At 42.1% G+C, this 27,999-nt stretch overlaps 1 protein-coding gene across 1 annotated transcript; it reads right to left on the bottom strand.

The window, feature by feature from the left end:
* Positions 1-21,915, bottom strand: fam216a (family with sequence similarity 216 member A). Its single transcript, XM_078554660.1, has 8 exons — positions 21,789-21,915; positions 18,946-18,986; positions 13,434-13,561; positions 4,477-4,603; positions 3,390-3,570; positions 459-543; positions 127-177; positions 1-18 (listed from the first exon to the last, which is right to left on the bottom strand). Exons 1-8 carry the CDS (start codon positions 21,863-21,865, stop codon positions 1-3), a joined length of 708 nt encoding a protein of 235 aa, XP_078410786.1. The 5' UTR covers positions 21,866-21,915.
* Between the last annotated feature and the right edge of the window lie 6,084 nt (positions 21,916-27,999).

Raw genomic sequence — 27,999 nt, 5'->3', positions numbered from 1 at the left:
TCAAGTCAGATTAACTTTCTATGAAATCATATTCATGTCAATGAATATGATTAAAGCAAGATATTAACACTTTGCTATATTTTCACACACACTTTGATTATAGGAGCATCACTGTCTTGTGCATACCCAAATGTAGCTCAGGAGTGAGGTGTCTGGTATTTTGTCAATCCCCATGACCTGTGTAAGAAGTTTATATTTAGCAATTAAGATCTATAAGCCATTTGGACAGGAGATCTGTTGTGCATGTGGCAATTGTGATGAATAAAGCAAACGGAGCTTTCAAGTATCGTCTCTTGACGATGTAAATGAGTTTCCATTATACCCGAGTAATGATTGAGGAATTTATGCAAAATGAGTGTTCCCAGATTCGAGTGAATTCTCATCTTTTACCTGGTGTGAATTCATTTATTTATGCTAATAAATTTTGGACAATTTTCTTTCTTTAAATAACTACTTACCTTTTGGATTTGTTCACTTCGATTGACCTGGACTTGGGTTCTTTTAGCCTTAAAGTTTACTTTGGCTGGGGCTCTAGAATGCAACCTGCAGCATTAGAAAATGTAATTTCTTACTTTTAAGAGAAAGACTTGCATTTATACAGCATCTCATTGTGCCACTCAATGTCTAAAATTCTTCAATTATAATGAATTAATTTGCAGGTTTTTAAGTAGGCAATTCTTGTCTTAAATGGGAATAGTGAAGACAGCATCATAGAACCATAGAACTTTACTGCACAGGAGCGGCTATTTGGTCTGTCTGTGCTAGGTCAGCAGCAATCCAAAACTAATCCCACTGATTACATCCTCTGGTTCTTACTATTTCAGATCATTTGGTTCTGTTTGGATATTGAAAGACTAGCGTCTGTCAGGTGGCTATTTATCCTGATAAAAGTTTTACTGAATGCATAGCTCAGATTATATTGTGTCCTTTGTTGTGAGACTTTCACTTCTTCAATCCAAAAAGCTACACAGTAAGCAAAAAGAAATTACATTTTGAAAATCCTCCAATACAATTGAAAATACAGCAATGATTATCACTAATGTTGTTGTGAATTCCAAACAAGTACATTTTCTTTTGGTTAAAGCAAGTTATTAATCCAACTCACTTTAAACACCTGTATCTAGTGCTACATATTTACTCAACTGTGAAGAGTCCTTGCATCTTGGACTGTTTGCAGGTTTCCGTAGCTTCCTGAGGAAACTCATACTGTCGGTTGATTGACAGACCAGAGTGCAAATGCGAACCTGTATATTTCAAGCACCCAAGTTTAAAAAACCTCAGATTTACAAATCGGAGTTTAACTCACTTTCTCTTATTCTGTTGTCACAGCGTCAGGTGGTAAGAAGAGTTACATTTCCTAAAAAAAAATTGACTGAGCATTACATTACATCTAAGAAGTTTAAGCAGTTTAATGGGGATGGGCATGAAGCACTGACAAGACTTTGCCATAAATAGTTATCTTTTTTCCTGCACAAAAATTTGAGCATTTAAAAAAAACTGCTTTTCAAGAAAGAAAAATGTAGTAATGAGCTACCATAATGAACTACCTATACTACTATTGCTCATGATAATGGGCATTAAGGTATAAAAATTCAGTTGTATAGCATATTGTTCGGATATTATGGGTGCTATTTTGGTTTCAATGGCATTTGCACACGTTTACAGTGCAGGCCATATCCATACCAAACGCTATTTTGGAATCTGGTAAAGCGAGTTGTTGGACCCTGTGCTAGAAGTATGTAGATCATGACATAAGTATGCATGCGACTCTTAATTTGAAGTACGTGGCACTATTTTCAATCTCCCTACTCAACTTAACACCTGTCCTGACCTCACACAGCTGAACTTGCGTTTAACAGGAAAGACTCTTTTCTCCTCTCCAACCCATCCCAGTGGCACATCGGCAATCCTAGTAATCAATTGCAGGATATTGTTGGACTGCTGTGGCACCCTACAAGCATCTTTCAATGCTAGTAACCGCAGCCATGATGGCAGCAAGTTGACTTCAACCTGAGCTTCCAGTGCAACTCTGAGCCAATGGTGGCTTCTGCCCATGCTGCAGTGGAAGCCAAGACATCAGCCATCAGATGCTACATCATGGTCAGGTCTGAAAGAGCTCATGTAAGCTTCCATGCTGGAAAGGATGAGCTCCAAGCTCAGCATAAAACCCTGTGCCAAGTTGACGCTGGATTCTTCCATGCTCCTTGACAATGACAACAAGCTTTCTAGTAGGCCTGCCACTGCACCAAACGTTTTTCTGTGCGCATATCAAAGAGCCTTTTTCTATACACCATCTCATCTGAGTCCTGTGGAGCAAATGCCATGTGCAACTTCACCCTCTGGGAAGCTGAATGCATGCAGTGCCAGTATGTGAGCTGATGGCTGAGTGTGAGATCAAGTGTGTGTTTCCTCTTCAGTTTCTAGTTCCACCTAGACCTCTTGCTCTTGCACCACTGCCTGGCCAGGTGACAGTTCTTGGGAATCTGAAAGGAGAAAGGCAAAGAGGTAGGATTGCAGGGCTCCTACCCCCTATGGACACATGATCTCTCTCCTGCACCAGGGCCTTGAGTACTGAATCTAGAAAACTAGAAGCCCATTGTCTCCCACATTGTACCATTCCTCAACATTTTCCAGGGCAGAGTCACTTCTTGTACCACTGTCAGTAACAGCTGCAGCCAGAATTCTCCCGTTTAAAATGATGCAGGTTACCTTTAAGTGGTGCCAGCCTTGTAGGAGCTTGGGCCCTCTGCTGTGCATGCAGCAAGTCAGTGAGTTTAGCACTGGGATGCCTGCCACTACCATATAAATTAGCGAGCAGCAAAAGTTTGTGGGCTGCCTGCCTCATTTTGATAATGCATGGGTTAATCACACATCCCTGGACTTGATTTTGGGTCTTGTTGAATTGTTAGCCCTATGCAATTTGTAATCTTTTCTCAGATGGTGTAACAAAATACCACACATTATGGTGGGGATAACTCCATTTAAACGAACATAGCTGGAGATGTCTGTTGACGATATACACTTGGAAGAGGTTGACAGATCTACACTAGAGGACATGTGTGAAAGATGCTATCTCTAGCTCAGATCACGTAGGTCCTAAGCTTACAAGCCTGGGTTATGTTATATAATAAGATATTGCACAGTAGGGGCATACTTCTGAATTTGACAAAGCCACTTGCATGAATAATCAAAACAGAATTTCAAAGGCAGGCCTAAAATCTAACATTCTCGCTTTTCAGCCTAATGAACATTCTGTAATCAAGATTCATACTAATAGGCCAATACTATGTAAAATAATTATTCAAAACATATCAATTAATAGTCCTTAATTGTGCAATATTCTTGGATTTAGAGAATAGAGAAAGGAAATTAATATAAAATATACAAACCTCTGACTGCTGTCCCCTATTGTAGGGAGAAAAAGTGGTTTTCCAGCCTGTAGGGTTGGTGACTGCTTAACAGAGCTTTGAGCTGTTGATGACTTGCTACTACTTTGCTTCCATGTTTCCTTTTGGGACCGTTTTGTGAGATAATCTGTGTACTTCTGACATTCACGTGGGCTTATATATCCTGTTGTGGATAAATGAAAATATATGTGGTTGAACAAAATGGACATTCTAGTTATTAAAATTGTTAAATGTTTAATTATTGCTCTAGCACTTATCAATTGAAAGGATAAATTAGGGGGTGGGTGGGGGGAGAATGGTGGCATAGTGGTAATGTCAGTGGACCTAGTCCTCTAGAGCCCAAGCTAACGCTCTGGGGATATGGGTTCAAATCCCACCACGGTAGCTGCTGGAATTTAAATTCAATTAATAAATCTGGAATATAAAGCTAGTCTCAGTAATGGTGACCATGACACCATCATCAATCGTCATAGAGACCATCTGGTTCACTAATATCCTTTATAGGAAAAGAAATCTGCCATCCTTACCCAGCCTGGCCTACATGTGACTCCAGACCCACACCACAGCAATTTGGTTGACTCTTGACTGCCCTCTAAAACGTTCAGTTCAAGGGCAAATAGGGATGGGCAAACAAACACTCACATCCCATGAAAGAATAAAGAAATAAACCCAGTGGTGAACATATCCTAGCTATTTCACTATACATGGTAACTCTTCCAATCTTTAGCTAAGGTGGGGTGCTCCACCTCAGAGATATGCTCAAACTATGAACATAGTCCTACAATTAACTCATTATGTAGCAGTTTAATGGGGATCATTTGCCAGAGAAAATGTCCCATGCCCTAAACTTAATCCTACCAAAATTATGATTGTTCTTAAATTGAAGTATTCCTTCGCCTGTGTTTCTTACATTTTCTTTCAACTCCATTTTTGCCTACAGAAATGCTAGATAATGGCAATAAAGACAGTCAAGTTCAATATTCAAGCTACCTCATTTTGTTCAAACTTTGATATACAATGTTAGATAATATTAATACGTTTTTAAATTTATTAAATGTTTGCTACTTACCAAGTTGGGTACGATGTTGTAACATGCTTAGGTACTGTCTTTGCATCATCTTGTGCATGTGATCTGTGCTGTAGATGTTAGCAATACTATATAGGTATCGCTTCTGGCCTATTTTCAAGCCTGGATGCTGGAAAGCAGATAGCTATGTTAAAAACGTTGAGCATAAAGGATCTCATGACCCTTTTCCAGTGAGTCTAAATTGTTACTGAAGTTAATATACTAATGCTCAGGTACTCCTAATTAGGTAATTTTATCCAATTTGGATCAATTCAGGTTTACATACTTTTTATTTAGGGGTAAAGCAAAGATATTGATGAACATATGCAGATGGACCATATTCCTTAATGTGTATTGCACCTTTTACCTAGAGAAAAGTATTTCACATCCATTGAATTACTTTAAATGGTGTGATTATGTAAGCAAATATGAAAACCATTTTGCATATAGCAAGATGCAACAAATAATAAGAATGCATGACCAATTTATACATTTTTGTTGGTGATGACTGATAAAACTACCTGCTGTTCTATGCATAGTGCCAAGGGGTTTTTTAATCATACACTGGAGATACTGAAGCATCATCTAAAGAATCATGCTTACAATAATGCTGCACTCCCTCAGCACTTCAATGAAAGTCAGCTTAGACTACAAGCTAATATCACCAGCAATTTGTCACGATAAAGAAAGAATGAGAAGGAAGTTGCCATCTGTAGTATCACTAGACTACAAAAAGGGAGTTTTGTCTACTGTCAGTGTTAGTACACCATGAAATGAACCAAACCAAAAATCAAATAAAACATTTGTGGTAGACTGTAAAAAAGTGGAACACTATATAGATTTGTAAAAATCCTTGAGCTAGCAATTCTGTTAACCTCCAGTACCTTAATAACAAGTCTTATCCTTACTTGCTCCAGAGGTGATTAAGTTCCAATAGCAGTTTAGAAATGAAGACCAAAAGTAAGACAGAATCCTTCAGACAGAGTTTTATTGCTCGTCATAAAACTGTCTACACAGAGAACTAGTCTCAGCTGTCATCCTTTCATACAACCAAATGGGTGCTTAGTTGAACAACCTAATAATTAGCAATTGAATTTCTTTAACTGTTTCCTTCCCTAACAGTGATATAACCTCTCAGCCTGCTACAAAAAAAATAATTAAAATATGTACCATTTCTTCCACTAACTGTAAGACCACAAAGTTGAGAACACCCATTACACTTGGCGTCAAACAACAAACCCATCAACAGAGCAATTCTTAAAAAAAAATCCTGATTTATTTTTTCTGATTGAGATATGATAACTCGGAGGTCGTGAGATAACAAGGAATAACAAAGGAGAGGAGCTAAACAGCTGCCAATCCAAATGAATATTTAACAGAAACAGTAGTTTCCAATTGACCTCAGGACTTATCTAAACAACTTATCCACAGGAGTACCCGAATGAAGGTCTCATAAGGCATAGGCTAAGTGGATGAACAGTACAGAAATGTACTACACAACTATTACTATTTCTTGTACTACACTTTTACAGCTATTTTAGGTACTATTTAAAAATTGAACAAAATTAAAATAAGAGCTTCCATTTGTGTGACATATTTTACATCCTCAGGACATTCACAGCCAATGAATTACTCGAGTGAATTTACTGTTTCTTTGTAGACAAAAATAGCACCAATATGTTAAGGTCAGACAAATAACAGAAGGACCAGGTAAATTATAAGTCAGATCCCTGCTCATCTTTGAATAGTACCATTGGTTTGTTCATGTGCACCTGGGTAAGCAAGCTTTGCCTTGATTTAATATTCTACCTCAAAAGATGGCACCCCTAACCATGCTGTACTCCCTCTACACTGCACTGAACTGAGATTATCTACTCGGGTTCTAGAGTAGAACTATGAATCAAAGTCCTCCTGACTCAGAAATTGAAAGTGTTACCACTGAACCAAGGTCAACGCAATGTGAATTTGTGCAAGTAGTGCAACTACTTGACTTTGTTGCACCTATTGTACTATTCTCAAAACTGCTACATATAATTCTTAAAGTATTGAACAACACATTGCCTTAGCCGTACATTTGTAGGACATATGACATATAAACAAAAGAATATCAACAGATTTACAAAACATATTTATATAGTGTCCCAAGGTGCAAAACAAAATATGACACCAAGCCACATAAGGAGATTCTAGGTCCACAACCAAAAGCTTGGTCAAGTAGTAGGTTTTAAGGATTATCATAAAAGGAGGAAAGTAGAGGAGTGGAGAGAGGGAACTCCAGAGCTTAGGCCGAGGCAACTGAAGGCCTGGCAATCAATTATGATGGAATTGAAATCGGGGACGCTCATGAGGCCACAATTAGAGGAGCGCAGATAACTCGGAGGATTGTGGGACTGGAGGAGATTACATAGGATCAGGAGGGGTGAAGCGAAGAAGAATTTGAAAATAAAAAAATTGCTTGACTGGGAGCCAATGAAAGTCAGTGAGTACAGCGGTGATAAGTGAACAGGACTTGGTGCAAGTAAGGGTACGGGCACCAGAGTTTTGAATGACCTCAATTTTACAGAGGGTAGAATATCGGAGACCAATCAGGTGTGCGGTGGAAAAGTCAATCAAAAGCAGGAGTGTTTCAGCAGCACATGAACTGAGGCAAGGGCAGAGTTATGGAGGTGGAACAATAGTGGTCTTAGTTATGGTGTGAATATAGCTCACCTCAGGGTCAAATATGCCACCAAGGTTACGAAGAGTCTAATTTAGTTTCAGAGTTGTCTTGGAGAAGGATGGAGTCGGTAGCAGTTTGGAGCAAGGACTGAAAACAATGGCTTCTATCTTCCCAATATTTTATTGGAGGAAAATCTCTGCACATCCAGTACTGGATGTCGGATAAGCAGTCTGATAATTTAGCAACAGTGGAGAAGTTGAGAGAGGTGGTGATGAAGTAGCACTAGGTGGTGTCAGAAAATATTGTCCAAAACAATCGTGAGTACAGCAAGATTACTTGGCATACTCTTATTTTGTTTACCAAGAATTCTGAAGATTGGCACTTCCACAGACATAGCATTGAATGGGTTGCTAGGCTAGTGGAGTTGTTCATGTTAAAAGTAAGCTCATTAAAATGGATGAAGTCATTCTGCAAGCTTAGAAAGTTAATAATGCTGCCAAACTGAAAAGAAGTGTTCTTCATAATCGAGCTTTCTCGGCACTTTCAATCCTCAGGTTTTCTTGTGCCTTTTCTAGAAATACATTTCTGTTTTCTAATTTGCAATGTAGCACATTAGTCACAAGTTATAAGCAGTCAGGCACTGCAGAAACGCAACAGTCTTCACTTTTAATGTGCCAATGAGCATAAGAGAGGCAACTGATAAAGAGGCTATTGTTGTACAAAAGGTTTGAAATTTAATATGTTGCAGCTGCCAATTCTGCTTTTTGAATCCCTAATTTTAAATATATTCTGGAATAATTTGGTTGAATTGAAGGTGATAGATACTGTACTTCCAATTGGAAGTTAAAATGAGATGAGTTTCGTAAGGTAATGACAAACTTTCTTCTCTAATTTTTAATGAGTGTTTACCAATAATGTGTAAGATTAAAATATAGCTTTCAAATTGTCATGAGCTTTAGGAGGGTGTCAAATGTAAACTAGTGATGCCTGTGGAATGCAGAGCAAGAACTAACATTTGTTGTGAAGGGACCAGTCGGGAAATGAATGTCACTTGACATGATAGAGTTGTGCTTGCCTTAAAATATTGAATAAGATTCTCATGGAACAATTTAGTAAATTGTTTTACTGATTTATTTGTCAATATGTTGTAAAGGTAGGACCACTGTCCTTGATAATGCTTTAATCTGAGTAAATTTTAAAGGTACCTAACTCAGTTTTTAAAAAGTGTGGTGGTTTGAATAATTTTAAAATGTAAACTGCATATTTGAGCAGACCTTGCTGTCAAAACAGGGTGGTCTTAAAGGGATGTATGTGATTGATAATTGAAAATTGTGAGCCATACTAGCAATTTTGATTGTTTGTAAAAGATTGATAATAATTGTAACAATGGTGATTGTTGGTTCAGCCCAGAAAGGAGGAGAAGGAAAGAGTTTACAAAATTCAAATGCAAAATGCTGCAGATGTTGGAAATATGAAATAGAAACAGAAAATGCTGTAAAAATACTCAGCAGATCTGGCAGCATCCGTGGAGATAGAAACAGAAGGCAGGATTTTCTGGCCCCACCCACCATCAGGATTGTCTGGTCCCGCCAAAAGTCAATGGATTTTTGGCTGGGCCGCCAAATCGCCCACGGTGGGTCCAGCCACGACGGGGCCGGGAAATCCCAGCCCGAGTTATCATTTCAGGTCTTGTTAATTCTGCTTCTCTCTCCACAGATGCTGCCTGACCAGTTAGTATTTCCAGCATTTTGTTTTTATTATGCCTTTACAAAATATTGATTAAGAGCAGGAAATACCCATTTAGAATGGAGCTCAAGATGTTTAAACTTGCTGGATAAGCAGGAAGACCAGAGTTTGTACTGGTGTAGACAAAAATAATTGGACTTATTGAGTCAAATGACCAGCACTTTGGAGCATACAAGAAGAGGGTTTTTAAACAGGCAAGCACAGGAGTTGAAGACCTTGGCTTGTGAGTGGATCTTAATGCTGGCAAGAGCCTAACACCCTCCAGCTAAAGAAAGCTGAAGTAGTAGCAGACAATGCACGCTACTCTGTCCAGTAACTGAACAGTTGAAACTCATCTGTTTGGGACTGTAAACTACTGCCTTGACACTAATGTGTTGATCTCTGCTGTGTGCCAATAAAATATTTGCTGTAACTAATTGGTATCAAGTTCAAACCCCTTGAATTCTAACAGTTTAAATGCAATTGTTTTATAAGCACTGAAGGTGGTAGTTCCCAAAAGGGCAACCTAACACACATTGCTAAGACTGTGGACTGAAGACTCTACTGATGGCTCAGTTTCTGTTAAGATGCTGGCTTTAGTTTCCGGTCCATGTTGGGTTAGCTGATGTCAGCCAGCACAATGGTAGGCACGCTACAACTGCCCTGTGATCCAGGCTAGAAATGTGCATGTGTGGAGATGTCAGGCAAGGACAGGGCTAAGGTTGGTTGAGATACTTTCCAAGGTCAGTCCGCCTGCGGATAGTCACAGTAAGGGCTCAAATAATGGGCCATATCTTGCTGGGGAAATAACAGCATATTAATGATGCACCCCATTATTAATGTGTAATGTGGCCAGCAAATCCAGGGAGAGGCTTGAGAGTTGCAAATTTCCATAACTTGTTGGTCGATTTAGACCATTCCACCATTTGTTTTACACAAATGGCATCTCGCTCTTCAGGCGGAATCACTCGAGCCCGCTGACATCGGGCGTGCTCAGTGACGTGAGCGGACAATACGGCGAGAAGGCAAAATAAATTTTTATTTTTTAAAAAGGCTTTCACGATGTCCTGAAACCAGTTTGCGATCGTCCATTCAGACCATTGATAGCGGGCCACATTTCCCATCACCAGGTGTCAGGAACACATTGCAATACATCTGCATATCATTATAAGGCTAGTCTGTTGGACTCATCTCCCCCCCCCCCACCACGTTCAGGACTTCAAGGTTTGTTTGCCTATCTTGCTTCGGGCAGCACTCGCAGTCATCAGCGCCAGGCTTCACAGACAGCACCACAGCACTTTTAGTGGGGGCTCATGGGCAGGTCTCTACCTACCAGGCCAGCCATAAGGCTGTGGTGGCTTTTTATGACTGCAGGGCTAGGGCTTTCTTGGGGAAGGGGGACGAGTGGCCTCAGGCAAGGGAGGAGGCTGCAGGATGAGGGCTGTACTGAGGAAGGGGGGTTATCCCAGGGTTTGTGTGGGGGCACAAGTTTGTCTGTGCAAGTTGCCTCAAGATTATGAGGACTGAGGAGGCGGTCTCCAGAGCAGATGAGATCAGGTGGAGATGTTAGGGTGTGTGAAAGAGCAAGTGGTGATGTTCCTTGAGCTGGCAGTGAGTGAAATGCCAGTGAATGTGTGATGGACTCAAGTGTGAGAGTTTAGAGAGATGGGATGGTTGCCTTACCCTGTCGGCATGGATGAGATCATTCATCCTCTTATCTGCATTGGATGGCCAATCTCTTCTGTGCAGCACTGGCAGTGCCATCTCCTACTAAGCCAGAGTGGCAATGTTACTGCCCCTCTGCAGCCAGAGCAGGGGTGGGGACATTGTGGCTGGCCTCCACAGCATCCAAAGGATGCTTGAAGGACATGTCACAGGGGCTGCAGTCTTCTTACCTTTTGGGGCCATGTCTTTCGTGCAGCAGTCCTGGTCTGGAAGCACAGAGGTGTGCACACAGCTGCACTTTAAACATGGCACCCAGAGTGATGAAGCAGTGAGGCGGTGGTGTGGCAAGCAAATGAGAGCCCACCTGCCATGGAAACGGCACATTTCCTAGGAATGCATAATTAATGCGGCAGGTTTGGGACGATACGGTGTGAAAAGCTGCCATTGCGGCCAGCGGGTAAAACCTGCCCGCTACCACATTAAGTGCAAATCTGGGACAATTCCGCCCTTCATCTCCCATTTTTAAGAACTTGGATTTACATGTTAATTAATTGCCCATTAAACTCACCATAAAGTTAAGATTTGCAATGAAGAGCACATGATCTATTTAATGACATGGTAATACCAGTCAACCCCTCACTAGCCAAAATGAGAACAATTTAAAGCATTCAAACTCATTCCTGCATTATCTGAGATGATTTTGTAAAAAGTTAAATTTTATTTATTATTTTTCCTGTTACCTACCTCTCTTAATCCCCAATTTTTATTTCCCTCTCTTTTGGTACCCAATTTGATTCCGATTCATCCAATCTAATTCACTTTCCTTCTCTGTCATTCTTCTGTTTCTTTCTCCATCTTTAAATCTCATTTGTTAATGAGATACTCTGTTGGTCTCACCGCTATCAAAGGTCCCAGATGTTCTGCTGCCCTCGCCACAATATAATTAGCTCACATTTCAAGAAGTTACTATGAAAAAGATTTTGACCCGAAGGATACAGAAAAAGATCCAACTAATGTTGGATGCCACATGATACCCTGCTCCAGCAAGATTAGGCCAAATAGTTTCACATGGTTGAAGGTGAACACCGACTAAGCAACTACGCCCTGGAAAAGAATAAACACTTTCAACAAAAAAGAGACATTGGTCGGTAAAAGAAAATACACGATGTGCACTGGAGAATCGTAAAACATAGCAATCAGAATCATATAGCACATTTGGCCCATCATACCTGTGGCAGCTCTTTAAAAGAGCTATTCAATTAATCCCACTCTTTGTTAGACACACTGCTGTGTGTAAATTGCTTTTCATAATTCTTACATTACAACAGTACTTCATTGGTCGCACAGCACTCTGGAATGTCATACGGCACTCTGGAATGTCGCACGGCACTCTGGAATGTCGCACGGCACTCTGGAATGTCGCACGGCACTCTGGAATGTCGCACGGCACTCTGGAATGTCGCACGGCACTCTGGAATGTCGCACGGCACTCTGGAATGTCGCACGGCACTCTGGAATGTCGCACGGCACTCTGGAATGTCGCACGGCACTCTGGAATGTCGCACGGCACTCTGGAATGTCGCACGGCACTCTGGAATGTCGCACGGCACTCTGGAATGTCGCACGGCACTCTGGAATGTCGCACGGCACTCTGGAATGTCGCACGGCACTCTGGAATGTCGCACGGCACTCTGGAATGTCGCACGGCACTCTGGAATGTCGCACGGCACTCTGGAATGTCGCACGGCACTCTGGAATGTCGCACGGCACTCTGGAATGTCGCACGGCACTCTGGAATGTCGCACGGCACTCTGGAATGTCGCACGGCACTCTGGAATGTCGCACGGCACTCTGGAATGTCGCACGGCACTCTGGAATGTCGCACGGCACTCTGGAATGTCGCACGGCACTCTGGAATGTCGCACGGCACTCTGGAATGTCGCACGGCACTCTGGAATGTCGCACGGCACTCTGGAATGTCGCACGGCACTCTGGAATGTCGCACGGCACTCTGGAATGTCGCACGGCACTCTGGAATGTCGCACGGCACTCTGGAATGTCGCACGGCACTCTGGAATGTCGCACGGCACTCTGGAATGTCGCACGGCACTCTGGAATGTCGCACGGCACTCTGGAATGTCGCACGGCACTCTGGAATGTCGCACGGCACTCTGGAATGTCGCACGGCACTCTGGAATGTCGCACGGCACTCTGGAATGTCGCACGGCACCCTGGAATGTCCTTCGGTCACAAAAGGCTCTATATAACTGCAATTTTCTTTAAAAATCCGGAGGTCTTGTATTAGATTGCCTGTTCACCCTGCTGCACAGGGCAAGCGGAGCAAAGACAAGTGCTTCGGTCAGCAGCATGAGGACCCAGCAAAAAAGACCAGACCCGCCACCTCCGCCCCCAGATCCTAATACCCAACAGTTCAATATTAACAAAACTCAGGTTTTTCCCATTAGCATAAAACCTTTATTTCCCCTGATTGAGTTTCTAAGTGTGTGATCTGATCTGTAGACATTTGTACAATCATACATCCCCTACTATCCATGTTAATTGTTTAACAATATGCAACTGATGATTCACTTAAATTCTTATAGACTGAAATTGTTTTGGTTGGGTTAGTGTGGTGGTTGGGTTAGGAAGCATGTGCTTGTAATATGTAACACTAAATAAATATAACATTCATAAAGGTTGATTCTGGTTCTACCCTTCACTAATGAGCTTTCTGGAAAATAATAACCCATTTCTATATGATTGGACAACAGCATTTTTCTATACTCAGATTCTAGAGAGGAATGCCCAATATCTGCTACTTTTAAGTACATATGTCTGGGATAATGGGATTTTTAAAAAAAGTCAAATCATTTAGTTTCAGGAGGGTATTATAGTCATGTAGTGCAGACACCTGCAGAAATGATGCGTTCTCCACTGATCTGGGGATGTGTATAGTTTTCAGCCGTGGACTGAGTGACCCTTGTTGCAGCATGACTCGACTCTCTTTGGCTTTCCGTTCCTTCATTTCAGCTACTTTCTCTGTCAGCGGAAACGACAGCAACAGACAAAAAAAGCATATTTAACTCAAAAAGTGTTTCATATATGTTCTAAATTTTGCAGAGCAATGCCTGGTCATTTTAAAAACATGAGATTGTCATTCTAGCTAATGTTACTTCTCAGCATGTGAAGGAGATAACAGACAATTTACAACACAGAAGAAGGCTATTCATCCCATCACGTCTCCACCAGCTGAGAGAGAGAGTTATCCAACCTAATCCACTTCCAGTTCTTGGTCCATAGCTCTTAGGATACAAGCAAGTCAACATTTAGTGCCCCAAGATAGTGGCATGCCCTTTTCCTCAAATCATTATTGTTCTTGTAGCATTGGTGGTCTAATGACTACATACGTCTAAGTTAAAGATGGTGTTCAATGTGCAGGCTGCCCCATAATGTTTCAGCTCTTGTCCTTTTTGTTGGCAGAAGTTGTAAGATTTGGGCACTGCTGTTGAAGTGAGCTTGGTGAGTTTCTACAGAGCATTCTGTAGATGGTCATATATTGCAGCCACACTACACTAGTTTCATAAGGGCTGTTGTGACTGCAACAACTTGTATTTATTGACCACCTTTAATCTAATAAAACATCTTAAGGGGTTTCACAGGAACATTATAAAACAAAATAACACACCGAACTACCCAGGGGATATTATGGCAGGGAACCAAAAGCTTAGTTAAATAGTTATGTTTTAAGGAGTGTCTTAAAATGAGAACAGTGATGCGGAGAGGCAGAGAGCTTTAGGGAGGGAAGTCCAGAGCTTAGGGCCCAAGCAGCTGAAAACAAAGCGAATGGTAACTATTGTAGATGTTGCAGAGGCATTTAAGGGTTTGCAAGATAAACTACTCACTGTAATGTATCTAGTTTGTGCCCTGCTTTAGTAGTCATTTATAGTATTGTGGTGGATCAAGTTTTCTAGTGGTTGATGACCTCATTCTGCAGATCCAGCAATGCCTCTTTCCTCATGAGGTTGGAAACATACTGATCAAGAAAATTCTCCTGAGCACACTTCAGAATCTCTTCCCCCATCTGTGTCCTTTACATTATTACTATTCAAGTCTATATTTTGACAATTGTGGTTCTCCCTTTATCATTACTCTATAATTTCCCTGCAAATTTGCTCCTCTATATCTTTGCCACTAGTTGGTGGTCTATAGAATACACCCAATGGTATAATCTGACAAAAATTAGGTGTAACACTGGTTTTATGCTCTATCCAATTTTACTCTCTGTCAAAGCCAGTGGATTGTAATATTGAGAGGGGTATAAAATCAGCATTACAACTGTTCCCAGTAGTGGTTTAAATTACCCCATGTTTTTAAGAGCATGCAAAAATTATTGTGCCTATTCAAAGAAAAAATTATTTAGGTAAATGTGACATGTTCAATTGTTTACTTACCTTGTAAATCAATCTTATCTGTAAATGAATCTGGACAATGATACAAGACTGTGCAGCTGTATCATGTAGTACTTTTTCACCTTCTGAGATCAGGGGACAATACTTTATGTATCTCCCATATTTGCTTGTTAGCAATTTACTGCAGTTGATTGTTGGTTAGACCTGAGCTATACATGAGAAAGTTACAGTTTTCAGTTCATAACCCGTTCAGTTTGTTACTGCTTCGATGAGAATACTGGTCATTGCACATGTAGCATGGGTGTTCTTGTCTTAACTAAAGGAAGGGATATGTCTGTTAGTGAAAAGGTTTCCTAACTTATTAAATGTCAGTGCAATCTTATAAAATGCACAGAATGAAGCTCACTTGGAATGTGGAGTCTATAATGGAATTAAGTCTGTTGTTATGATAATTGTTTGAAATTTTACTATAATTCCTAGTTTGTTGCTGTTCTGCTAAAACTATAGAATCCATGTCTGCAGAAATTACATCATGTTTGAAGGATGTAAAAACATGCACGAGGTTATTATACCCCAGCTTTTATAGTGGATACAGGAAGAGGCCGTCCAGACCAGACCTATTAGCCGTGCAGTAACTAACTATGTAGCATTCCGACCAGCAGTACATCAGAAGACTTGGGGTTAGCCGAAGTGCCAGTCCCATCTGCTGCATTATAAAAGATCATTTGGCAATCGTTTCAGAAGTTTTTGCAGGTCTTCTTGTCACCATGAAACCAACAGCATCTGCCAAATTTGCATCTTTCTAAGGTTTTTTTTAAACCCAACACCCCCTTTGTTTAAAGTTATATTTAGCTGCACTAGTTAGGGCAGCAATTAAACATTGTTTGCTTCCCTAGAAACCAGCAACTGCAAAAGCAATGCTGCTGTGATATTTGTTGGACTTTACAGGATTCTGGGGCGATTAACTGTGCATGTGTATCTTCATGGAAATAGGTCACTTACATCAAGGACATTGCTCTACAGAATTACATCTGTTACACAATTGCAAAAACGTCAGTACTAGATCCTTCAATAGCCACTTTTTCTCATTTCTCCCTAAAAGAAATTAGCAAGTAGCAAGAGATCAACCTGTATTTAAATATCACATCTCAAAAATATCTCAAAATGCTCATGTACAATGAGTGACTTTGAGTGCAGTAACCTTATCATTTGTGGTACCACATGGTGCAGAGGTACTTATATAATAGCCGTTAATCTCCAGCACCTGAATTCAAAGGCAACCTCGAGTGATGAGATAGAAGTTGTTTTTGTCTGCTGTTTGTAAGGGTCTCTTCCAATCCAAGTGGGTACTGATCCGCAGCGCAAAATGGTCACTAATTTGGAACGAACTTAGCAATCTTACTCAAATAGGTGACAGGATTGCAGGTGTGGCAATGGGAAGCTGTCACACTGGTTCAACAAAGCTGTGTTCTTTTGAGGTTAGCCCAGAGTAAAGTGAGCTTTGGTCTGCATTTAACTGCAATATTTTATCTTAAAACACTAACTGAAAAGTACTTCAATTTCCCAACGTTAACCACCCCTTTATGTAATAAGCCCACAACTCACTTTCTATTTCCTACCCACTTCATTTTTCAACCTCAGAACATCTGAGCAAATTGTAAAAACTTGAACTTCCAGAATAAGTAAAGGATATATTAGTGTTTCCACCTCCTTGGGTAGCGATGTGCAAGTGACAACTGTTGTTGCCCAATATCCCATGCTAAATAAGGGATAGAACTTAGACTTATAACAACCGTTCCCATGCAAACAATGAGTTTTATTATCTAGGCACCTAAATGAACTATCTTGCTGCTTATTCGTGTTTAATGGTCTTATAGTGTGCCTGCCCCACTAAACCAAGATAAAAAGGTGCTACATGACTAGCATACACAGTTGGTGGGTCCTGCTATCTACATAGGAACTGTCCTGGCAGTCCTAATGAAGGGTTTAACTGACTGATGTTTTATAGGTTCAGCACTCATGTTCTGGCACAGCCATTTAACCAGAGAAGCAATTTCCTTGGTGAGTTCTTTGAAACCAAATTCAACAGTTTCTTGGAGCTGTAATAGGTTGGAGTTAATTGTGGTTAGCCTGGAATCCATATTCTGTAGAGTGGTCTCAACTGAGCGCACAGTGGAACTCACCTCCTCCACAGCTGATTCTATCTGACTGTTACTGGACTCAATTACACCTTGAAGCAGATTCACCCCAGTCTGCAAATTAACTTGAATCTCTTCTAGTGTCTGCTGGAGGTTCTCTTTCACTTCCCCTATCTGGATCAGGCCATCTGTCTGTAACATTGCCAAATTGGCTGGAAGGTCAGCATCTCGCTGATCTTTTTGAATTTTCCATTCTTTTCTTTCACCTATCCTCACTTTGCCCTCAGAACATGTGTTACTTTGCTTGCCTCCCTGTTTGGCAGTTCCAATCCCCAATTCCTGCTGTTCTGGAGGCTCTTTTTGAATCAGACAATGGTCTGAAATAGAAGTTGCCATCAGTTTATATTCCTCCTGCTGGCATCTCTGACCCTGTGATTGTTGGTTGGAAGACTCTGGAATTGTCTGTACAGCACTGTTAGTATCAAGTGAGGAAGGAATTGGTGAATTAACTTTTCTCTTGATCACCTCTTGGAATATTTCTGGAGCATCTGCAACCAAATTGCAAATTATGATGAGTGGCATTTCATGAAATGTTGTATCTTCCTCAATTAATAGCTGATTCGTATCTATTACAACAACTGAGAAAGTTTACATATCTATAAATATTAAAAATTTTACATCTGCACGCACTTGTTGTCACCCTTTTTCAGTACAAATCCTTATGTTTGTATAGGTCTGTAGCAACACTGGCAAGAAGGTGTAATTACTGTGCAAAGTTTCCTAGCTAAATGTGGACATGGAAATATATAATGGAAATTTAAAAATAAGGACAGGCTTACAACTTTGATCCCTCTTCACCTAAAGACAACAATTTGGGCAAGATTTTGACTCATTGAAAATCTATCTAGAGTTAAAAATCAAGCCCTTGGTCTCAACTCCATGTATGCAATGTCACAGGCTATTGACAAGTATATAAATAAGGCATTTGGCTTTTTGTTTCATGTATTAGGTAAGCTATGTGGTGGGTCTGTTCTCATAATAGAAAATAGAAGGACATAACTATACTGCAAAACATGAAGATGATAAGAGAATGGCTTCCATTCGTATCCCAAATTCTTCCCTTCACCAATGCTTGCTAGACTTAACTCCACCCCTTCAGTTTACACATGAAGAAAAATACTGCAATCTATTCCCCATCTAAAAGGGGGAGGAATCTAGTAAACAAGTAACTGTAGTTCTCTGCATTACCCAATCTGCAGTAATAGTTTCCTTTAGTGTTTTCATTAAAACATTTGCATATCCCTTCCACATAAACTTGTGTGGGTTACAATGTTGATTTTAAACTGATTTTTGATGCAGCCAATGGGATTCTCTAGAGCCGTATTCTGCAACTCCCATTTTCTACCAGTTGAACATTTTATCAAATTCACTTTGCTCCACCTTGTCCATCGACAAGGCAGACAAAGCCCAATGTCATTTAACAGGGCCTCATACGCTATCAGCATATTATAATTCAAGCTACTCTGTTAAATGTATGAAATTCCAAACTTAAACAAAATGGTGATATATCGACCATAATCGTATACTAAAATTTGTCAATATTGAAGTACAACTGGCATTAACCACACGCAATGGTTTAAGCTTGAAAAAAAGTGGCTTTTACACAAACGTACAAAGTAAATTCTGACATTAATGTAAAGCAAAGCAGCTAAAACAGAAAATGAAATGCCATATCAATATTCCCATTTGGTCAGAAGTCAAGTGGCTAATTTGTCTCACCCAGGAAGTGAGTCAGCTCTTAAAAACGTAATTGTATCACCTTCATACATTATTAAATTCCCGAGATGCATCCCAGAAACCAGAAGCTTCTCCTTACCAGTTGAATCATGACTTTTTGGAAAATTATGTCCTAATGTCCTAAAAGGAATAACACATTAAGATTACATTACACGTAATCAAATGTGCAATGATTTCATGAAATATATGTGTGAATTAACAATAACACATTTTAAAAAGGCAGTATTCATTTTAACATCTGCTGCTTACAAAAGTCCATGTATACATCCCATTAAAATAAAACAGCACCAATGGGAAAATAAAAGGGAGCGCTTGTACCAGTTTAAATTTGGTCTTATGCTTGCTAAATCAGTTATATGTCATTCAGCAGAACAAAGTGGTTCATATTATGGAAGTCAAATTTTATTGTCAATTGTAAATTTTTCTTCCCCTTCATTACATCCTCAATTTCTTGATGAGCTGGGTTTAGCTCCTGTCTTCACAGGAGTCTCTCACTATGTATTTACTCAAGTGTAGGAACTGAAGGGCACATTAATCCATTAAAAGGTTTCTTTTCTTTCGTTGATTATCACAAGATTGATATTGATAAGAAAGGGCCATTTGGTCCATCATAGCTCATCCAGAGCAAACTTGTGGTCTCCCATCATAGCATTGAACTGATTGTTAAATGATTCCAAGTTACTTGCCTCCACTAATCTAACCGGAAGTCCATTTTATTATTAGTCACTTTGAAGCAAGGAAGAGCTTCCAGACAAGTTATATATTTTGTTTTCACCAGTTTGATCCTGAACCCCGTGTTCCTACTATTTTGTTTTATCCTAAAGTACAGCTCTGCATTTACATTTCTACTTATGAATGGGAGGTCTTGTGGCACAGTAGTAGTGTCCCTATCTCTGGATTCAAGTCCCACTTCAGGACTTGATGGCCACAAAGGTATGTTCATAACATAGCCAAGCAGGTCGATTATCAGCCTGTAAATCCTTCCAATACACCCGTTGGCAGGCAATAAGAGCAGGAGAGTTTCCTGGTCAGCCATACTAGAGAAGGCAACAGCAAACCACCACAGTGCTTTGCCAAACATAATAATGGACCAATCCAATTGCTCCTTGGTTGCCACTGCTCCCTTAAGGTATGGTACCTGAAGGAGGACTTATGAATGAATAATTACCATTACAAAAAAAGGAAGGAATATTGTCCATCTTATTCTGAAACTGATGATTGAATGCAGTCCAGGTTGTTAGAATAAGTGTCCCCTTTTTTGGTTGGGATCTTGGCACAGATGAGTGACTTCCCTAAAAAGGAATGGGATTCTTCAGGATTCTCAGAAAAAAGGAAGCCCTGATAATACTGTGCTGTGGAGCCATTCAAGGAGCAATCAAGAAATCTCATCTCTCCTAATCCACCCTGGATCCTGGTGAATTACATTCAGGCAGTCTCACCCATGTCTTACTATGGAATAGTCCATAGAATAAACCTATCCATAATTTGGCACAAGGTGGGCAAAGAGGGCATAAGGATGAGTTATATGTCAACTACTAAAAATGTTAGTTCAGGAAAAATCAGTGTGTTTCGGATGTTTACGGTTAAGGGACATTGTTAGAGCAGAAGGAAAATTAATAGCCATCTGTACCTTATTTGGAAGTGCATAATACTGATACAGGATGCATAAAGTGAAAGAAAACGTCCATTCACTTAAGTTAAATCTTGAGGTTTTGATAATAAGCAATCTCTAGCTTCCCTCTATTTATGAAATCATCTCCTGATTGATTAGTTACTTGTCATCTATTATCCAAATGATAGAGAACCTTTGTGAAAATAAACCGGCATAAATTCTGAAGCAGAGCACTAATAACAAGCAAATGAAAGCATGAAATTCAAATCCAGATACAAAATTAAGACAAGATTTAAACTTCCAAAAACACGACCATTAAAAACTTGAAAGGAGGTACTTTATTCAAACATCCACTTCGTTTATTTTGAATAAATCATCCAGTAATACTTGGACGAAAAAAAAAAGGGATGTTTAAACGTGAAAACCAATGAGGCACCAAAAAAATAAATAGAATGTTTTTAAAAGTTCTGTGGTGTCAGATTTAATAGTCTGGAATAACTCCAAAACAAGCCTTCAATAAAAAGATATATTTTCTCCCTCAAGTTCAGTTCTCTGATGTTGATATGAGGCATTTGAAATGAGAGAAGCCATGACAATGACAGTCCACACAGCAGCTGATATGTTAATGTTTTCCATCACAGTATCCTATTTCTTATTAGTTCTAAACAGCCTCAAGTGGCCCAAGGGAAGGAGGCGACTCCATCGCCGGTAGGTGAAAACAATCAAGGATAAGTATTTTCTTTTTCACTGTGCAGGAGGCTAGCCAAGTATATTAAAAATATAATTAACCATTTAGGAAAGTATCATCCGACTCCCTTTTTTAAAAAAAAATGCTCTTTACTTCACTTTAAAAGCTTTGCCAAGCAAAATTGCCAACAGCAAACAAAGTACACACATCGTCAGTCAGATATGAGAACAGAAAATAATGCTACGGAAATAACTGAGCAGAAAGGGTGGGGGAAAAAAACTAAAGCAGCAAGGTGAAAAATGCAACCGAATAACATCAATTCAAACAGCAAGAAACTTGGAAGTTTCTTAGGAAAAAAAGAGGAAAGCTGTGGAGATGGACGGAAATTTCAGCATAAATTCCCCTTGAATGCAAAATCGGGTCACGGAAATAAACATGAAATTCAAGGAAATTTGGTGAAATTAAAAAAAATACATAAAGCAGTAATAATCTTAGATGACTATTGCAAACGGGCAACAACTACCGTTTGATTCCTTGTGATCTGTCCATCTTAGCAAAACTCAAATCGGCTCTGAGCCAATTTGAAAGCAACAATTAGTCGTGTTTTTTTTGTCCCTCTTACCTTGTACTGCACGACTGCTGCGGGTCCTGGCTTACAGAATCCCGTTCCAGAAAGGTGACCTGTTTCCTGGTCTCCATAGCGAAAGGTTTGTGCCCACTTTGTTCCAGCTCCAAACCCACAGCCGCGAAGTACCTGTAAAGCTGAGCACCAGCCAGTGGGCAGCTCAGAACCCCCCCGTTACTGCTGAGTTAGCATTTAACATACACATGCGCACAACGCAACTTTCCAGCAGAATTTAAAGCAAATGGGTTTTTTTTAATATACATATGCGGAGTGCAACAGTGTCAGATCAGTCTTTAGATTATACTGATGAATTATGTATATTTTTTTAAGGTTCTGTTTCGCAACGACCTGCAGTAAGGGATTTATAAGATACTGCCAGTGTCATTTATGATTTAATTGGGTTAACCACGTCTCAAGTGATTGTTACGTGGTTTTTGACTGGGTCAGCTTTAAATGTTATTTGAGGTGTCAGCTGTGGCTCAGTTCATAGCACCCTCGCCTTTGAATCAGAGGGTTGTGGGTTCACGTCCCACTCCCAGAAAACCAAGAACTGTGATTGTACTCGAAAGAGTTGCAATCTGTGACTGTTGATAACTCAAAAGAGTTTAAATGTTATTTTCACTCATTATTGTACAAACTTGCTGCTAGTTTGCGTTATTTTGCTGAGCTAATTTCTAGGTTTGCTGTACCTTATGGGCATATCCTGATAGGATACTTCAAAAGCGCCAGTTCTCTCAAAGGCAGAAATCCCAAGTTTGTTGGCATTCATCAAACAGAGGTGGCTCTATTCGTTCCGGCAGGGCTGCAGAATGGAAGACAGGCGCATTCCCCACGGACTTTCCCTATGGGGGAGGTTTCCCAGAGCCAGATGAGCAGAAGGATGCCCAAAACTCCACTGGAAGGCTGCTTGCAAGCGTGACATGAAGGCCCTAGATAAAAGCAAAATACTGTGGATGCTGGAAAACTGAAACAAAAAACAAAAATAGCTGGAAAAACTCAGCAGGTCTGACAGCCTCTGCGGAGAGGAACACAGTTAACGTTTCGAGTCCATATGACTCTTCACCAGAACCCTAAACATTGATTATTGCATCTGGGAGTCACTGGCTGACCACAGAGGTAAATGGTAACACTTCCTTTGGGCTGGAGTGCAACTGCAAAACGACCGGTGGCTACAATGACTTAACAACAGACGCTTACACCGAAAACAACACATTCGGTAGCTTTGCAGCAGAACCTGCCTCTCAAGAATTGGCCTCTTCAGCCATTAGCAAAGATGTGCCATATGAAGACACCCCATCTGAAATAGATTTTTTTGCCGTGTGTCCATCATCTTTTGTGGATAAAAGATTACTGACTGATGGAAAAGTTGTTTTCCAGTCTTGGTTTTAAAATTCTCATCTTTGCTTTCAAATCCCTCCATGACCTCACCCCTTTCTACCTCTGTAATCTCCTCCAGCCTCATAACCCTCCGAGATACCTGCACGCATCTAATTCTAGCCTCTTGAGCATCAGTTGCCTATGCTCTAAGCTCAGGAATACAATCCCTCCACCTCTCTACACTACTTTCTTCCTTGAAAACACTCCTTAAAACAGAATTGCAGAATTGTTACGAAGCAGAAGGCGGCCATTGTGACTTCACTGCCTCTCTGAATGAGTATGATTTAGTGCCACTCTCCTGCCTTTTCCCCATAACCCTGCACATGGTTTCTATTTAAATAATCACCTCATGCCCTCTTGAATGCCTCAATTGAACATGCCTCCATCACATTTCCAGGCAGTGCATTCCAGCCTCGAGCCACTTGCTACCTGAAAAAGTTTCATCTCACATCACATTTGCTTCTTTTGCAAATCACTTTAAATCTGTGCATTCAAAGAAGAAAATATGTATATAAGAGAAAAGACTTTGTAAGGGAGGCAGTTTTTAAGTTCCAATAAGTGTGAAGAAGGGTACCAAACCACTGCCTCCAGGGACTGAAGTGAAGGGAACTCACTTTGAATCCAACTGCTCAGTGTATCATGTTTCTTTGCCTGGGTCTTTTAAAATCTATGTGTCTTAATGTTGCCTTAACAAAAATGTAACTGGGAGTTAAATTGGTTAGGGGATTTAGAAGTTATCATAGTAATTTGTAGATCTATGTATGTATTTAAAATCTTATCTCTTATTAATAAATGTTTAATTTTGTAAAAACCTATAAGGCTTGGTGGTCTTATTACTACTGAGTTCAAGGCACAGATCTTGAAATTTATACAATCTGCAAAACAAGTTGTGGCAGTTTTTTTTTTTTTTTTTTTTTTTTTTTTTTTTTTTTTTATTGTAAAAATATACTTTATTCATAAAAATCTTCAATCACATTCAAAACCATTTCAAAAACAACATTACAAGGGTACAATCCAGGTTAAACTTTTACAAAATGTATCACCAGGTGCATCAGTACAAACAATATTACAGTCATTTACAGCCTTTCATTTTGATCTGTACAGCCCGAGGGGCTCTAAACAGTTCCCAGTCTCTCGGTGCGCTGTGGTAGAAAGGTCTTAGACAGCGACCCTTCCCCATTGCGCCTTTGCGGCAGCTGCCCCAAGCTTTAGTGCGTCCCTCAGCACGTAGTCCTGGACTTTGGATTGTGCCAGTCCGCAACAATCGGTCGGGGACAAATCTTTGTGCTGGAAGACCAACAAGTTTCGGGCAGACCAAAGCGCCTCTTTCACCGAGTTGATGATCCTCCAGCTGCAGTTGATGTTTGTCTCGGTGTGTGTCCCTGGGAACAGCCCGTAGAGCACAGAGTCCTGTGTCACAGAACTGCTCGGGATGAACCTCGACAGCAACCACTGCATCTCTCTCCAGACTTTCTTTGCAAAGGCACAATCCACAAGGAGGTGAACAACGGTCTCTTCCCCACCACAGCCACCTCGAGGGCATCGTGCAGAGGGGGTGAGACTCCTGGCGTGTAGGAAGGATCTGACGGGGAGGGCCTTTCTCACCACCAGCCAAGCTACGTCTTGGTGCTTGTTGGAAAGTTCTGGCGATGAGGCATTCTGCCAAATGACTTTGACAGTCTGCTCGGGGAACCATCCCACAGGGTCCACCCTCTCCTTATCCCTCAGGGCCTCTAGGACGTTACGTGCTGACCACTGCCTGATGGACTTGTGGTCAAAGGTGTTTTTCTGCATAAATTTTTCCACCAGGGACAGGTGGTACGGCACGGTCCAACTACTTGGAGCGTTCCGCGGCAGCGTGGCCAGACCCATCCTTCGCAACACCGGGGACAGGTAGAACCTCAGCACGTAGTGACACTTGGTGTTTGCGTACTGAGGGTCTACGCACCGCTTGATGCAGCCGCACACAAAGGTGGCCATCAGTATGAGGGCGATGTTGGGCACGTTTTTTCCCCCTTTATCTAGAGGCTTGTACATCGCGTCCCTGCAGACACGATCCATTTTCGACCTCCAGATAAAGCGGAAGATGGCTCGAGTGATCGCCATCGCGCAGGAGTGTGGAATGGGCCAGACCTGCGCCACGTACAGCAACAGCGAGAGTACCTCACACCTGATGACCAGGTTCTTACCCGCAATGGAGAGGGAGCGTCGCTCCCACATGCCCAGTTTCCTTTTCACCATAGCCACTCGCTCCTTCCAGTTTCTAACGCATGCCCCGGTCCCTCCGAACCATATCCCCAGCACCTTCAGGCCGTCAGCCCTGACAGTGAAGGGGACAAAGGATCGGTCAGCCCACTTCCCAAAGAACATGGCCTCGCTCTTCCCACGATTTACCTTGGCTCCCGAGGCCAGTTCGAACTGGTCGCAGACGTGCATCAGTCTGCGCACCGACAGCGGATCCGAGCAGAAGACGGCGACGTCGTCCATGTACAGGGAGGCTTTTACCTGAGTGCCTCCACTGCCTGGGATCGTCACTCCTCTTATGCCCGGATCCTTCCTGATGGACTCGGCAAAGGGTTCTATGCAGCACACAAAAAGGACAGGCGAGAGAGGGCAGCCCTGCCTGACTCCAGATTTAATCCGAAAGCTATCTGTTTCCCACCCATTGATTGAGACTGCGCTACTGATGTTAGTGTAGAGCAGTTGGATCCAATTTCGAATTCCCTCCCCAAACCCCATTTTGGAGAGCACATCCCCCATGTAGGTGTGCGATATTCTGTCAAAGGCCTTCTCCTGATCCAAGCTGATGAGGCAGGTATCCACACCCCTGTCCTGTACATAGGCAATCGTATCCCTGAGCAGCGCCAGGCTGTCAGAGATCTTCCTGCCTGGCACAGAGCAGGTCTGGTCAGGGTGAATCACCAATTCCAGAGTGGATTTGACCCGGTTGGCGATGACCTTGGACAGAATCTTATAGTCCATATTCAACAGTGAAATGGGTCGCCAATTTCTAATTTCCTCCCTTTCCCCCTTGTGCTTGTAGATGAGGGTGATGATGCCTTTCCTCATGGATTCTGACATGCTGCCGGCCAGGAGCATACTCTCGTACACTTCTAGCAGGTCTGGGCCGATCAAGTCCCACAGAGCCGAATACAACTCCGCCGGCAGGCCGTCGCTTCCGGGGGTTTTACTCTTCTCGAAGGACTCGAGGGCCTTAGTCAGTTCGTCAGGGGTTAGCGGTTTGTCTAGGCTCTCCCGAGTACTGTGGTCTAGGACCTCCGTGATAGAGGACAGGAAGGACTGGGAGGCCGTGCTGTCCGTGGGCTTCACGTCATACAGTCCGGCATAAAAGGATTTGCTGATCCTCAGAATGTCGGACCGTGATGACTTTACTGAGCCGTCTTCTTCCTTCAGGCTGCTGATCACAGAGCGCTCTCTGTGTACCTTTTGGAAGAAGAAACGTGAGCACGTCTCATCCTGCTCCACGGAGCGGACTCTGGAACGGAAGATGATCTTGGAGGCCTCCGAGGCAAAGTGCGAGGCTTGCTGGCCCTTCACCTCTTGGAGCTCCTCCTTGACATCGACCCCCATCGACTGCAGCCGGAGCAGATTCTGCATCTTTTCCTGGAGTCGGGACATTTCCCTCTGTTCCTTTCTAGCTTTCTGGGTGCCTTTGAGGATGAAAAACCTCTTGATGCTTCCCTTGATCACTTCCCACCAGTGTGTCAGGGACTCAAAGAGGGGTTTCACGGTTCTCCAACCTTTGTAATCCCTCTTGAGCTCCTCAATGTTCTCTGGGGTCAGCAGTTGCACATTTAGCTTCCATGCCCCCCTGCCCACCCTCAGGTCTTCCTCCAAGTGGCAGTCCGCCAGTAGGAGGCAGTGGTCAGAGAAGAACACCGGCTTGACCTCGGTGGATCTGACTGTGAATGCACGGGACACAAACAGGAAGTCTATCCTGGAACGAATGGACCCGTCTGGCCGCGACCAGGTGTATCTACGCTGCGCTCCGTCTGCAGGGTTGCTGAAGACGTCGTGCAGCTTGGCATCCTTAACTGTTTCCATCAGGGATCTGGACGTAGCGTCCAATCTGCTTCCGGCCCTGCCGGATCGTCCAGCCGCATCGATGATGCAGTTGAAGTCCCCGCCCAGAATGACCGGCCTGGAGGTCGCCAGCAGCAGTGGGAGCTGCTGAAAAACCTCCAGCCGCTCAGCCCTTTGTGCCGGGCCGTACACGTTAATTAACCGGAGTGGAGCGTTCTTGTACATTACGTCTGCTACCAGGAGTCGCCCGCCCACCACCTCCTTGACCTCGGAGACGGTGAAGTTGCCTCCCCGCAGCAGAATACCCAGGCCGGAGGAACGAGAGTCGTTTCCGCCCGACCAGATCGATGGCCCGTGGGACCACCATCGTGACCATTGCCTGTAGGAGCTGAGGTGCGGTATCGCACACTCCTGCAGAAACAACAGGTCAGCTTTGACCTTGGCTAGGTAGTCCAAGGTCGCAACACATCGCGTAGTAGATTTAATGCTACGCACATTTATGGATACAATCTTTAAACCCATATTAAAGCATTTATTCTCCTACCAAACCCACTGTCTCTGAGAGTCCCAGACCTTTAGTCTGCTCCTTCATACCCGTAGTGAGCTCAAATTCCTTCACTTTGGATGGGCTGAGGTAGATCTCCTTGGCCGTGTTCTGCTCCAGTGGCATCTGGAGGTTCACGTAGTGAGCGGATTTTGAGATGACCTTTGCTGGAGAAGCTTCTCCAAAACTCACCCCCTCTGGGGGGTTGCTGTTCCCGGCTTCCTGGAGCTGGGGTGCGATGAT

Source organism: Cetorhinus maximus, chromosome 12 (assembly GCF_964194155.1).
Source record: "Cetorhinus maximus chromosome 12, sCetMax3.hap1.1, whole genome shotgun sequence".
Taxonomy (NCBI): Eukaryota; Metazoa; Chordata; class Chondrichthyes; order Lamniformes; family Cetorhinidae; genus Cetorhinus; species Cetorhinus maximus.
The sequence above is the reverse complement of the archived record's forward strand: the minus strand, read 5'-3'. Positions and strand labels throughout refer to the sequence as shown.

Coding starts and splice junctions, on each gene's coding strand:
- fam216a (XM_078554660.1), bottom strand. CDS start 21,865: ATGGAGACCAGGAAACAGGTCACCTTTCTGGAACGGGATTCTGTAAGC. Junction 4,604..13,433: donor AGAACGCATCATTTCTGCAG/GTGTCTGCACTA, acceptor TCTGCTTTCCAG/CATCCAGGCTTGAAAATAGG. Junction 544..3,389: donor ATAGGGGACAGCAGTCAGAG/GTTTGTATATTT, acceptor CTAATGCTGCAG/GTTGCATTCTAGAGCCCCAG.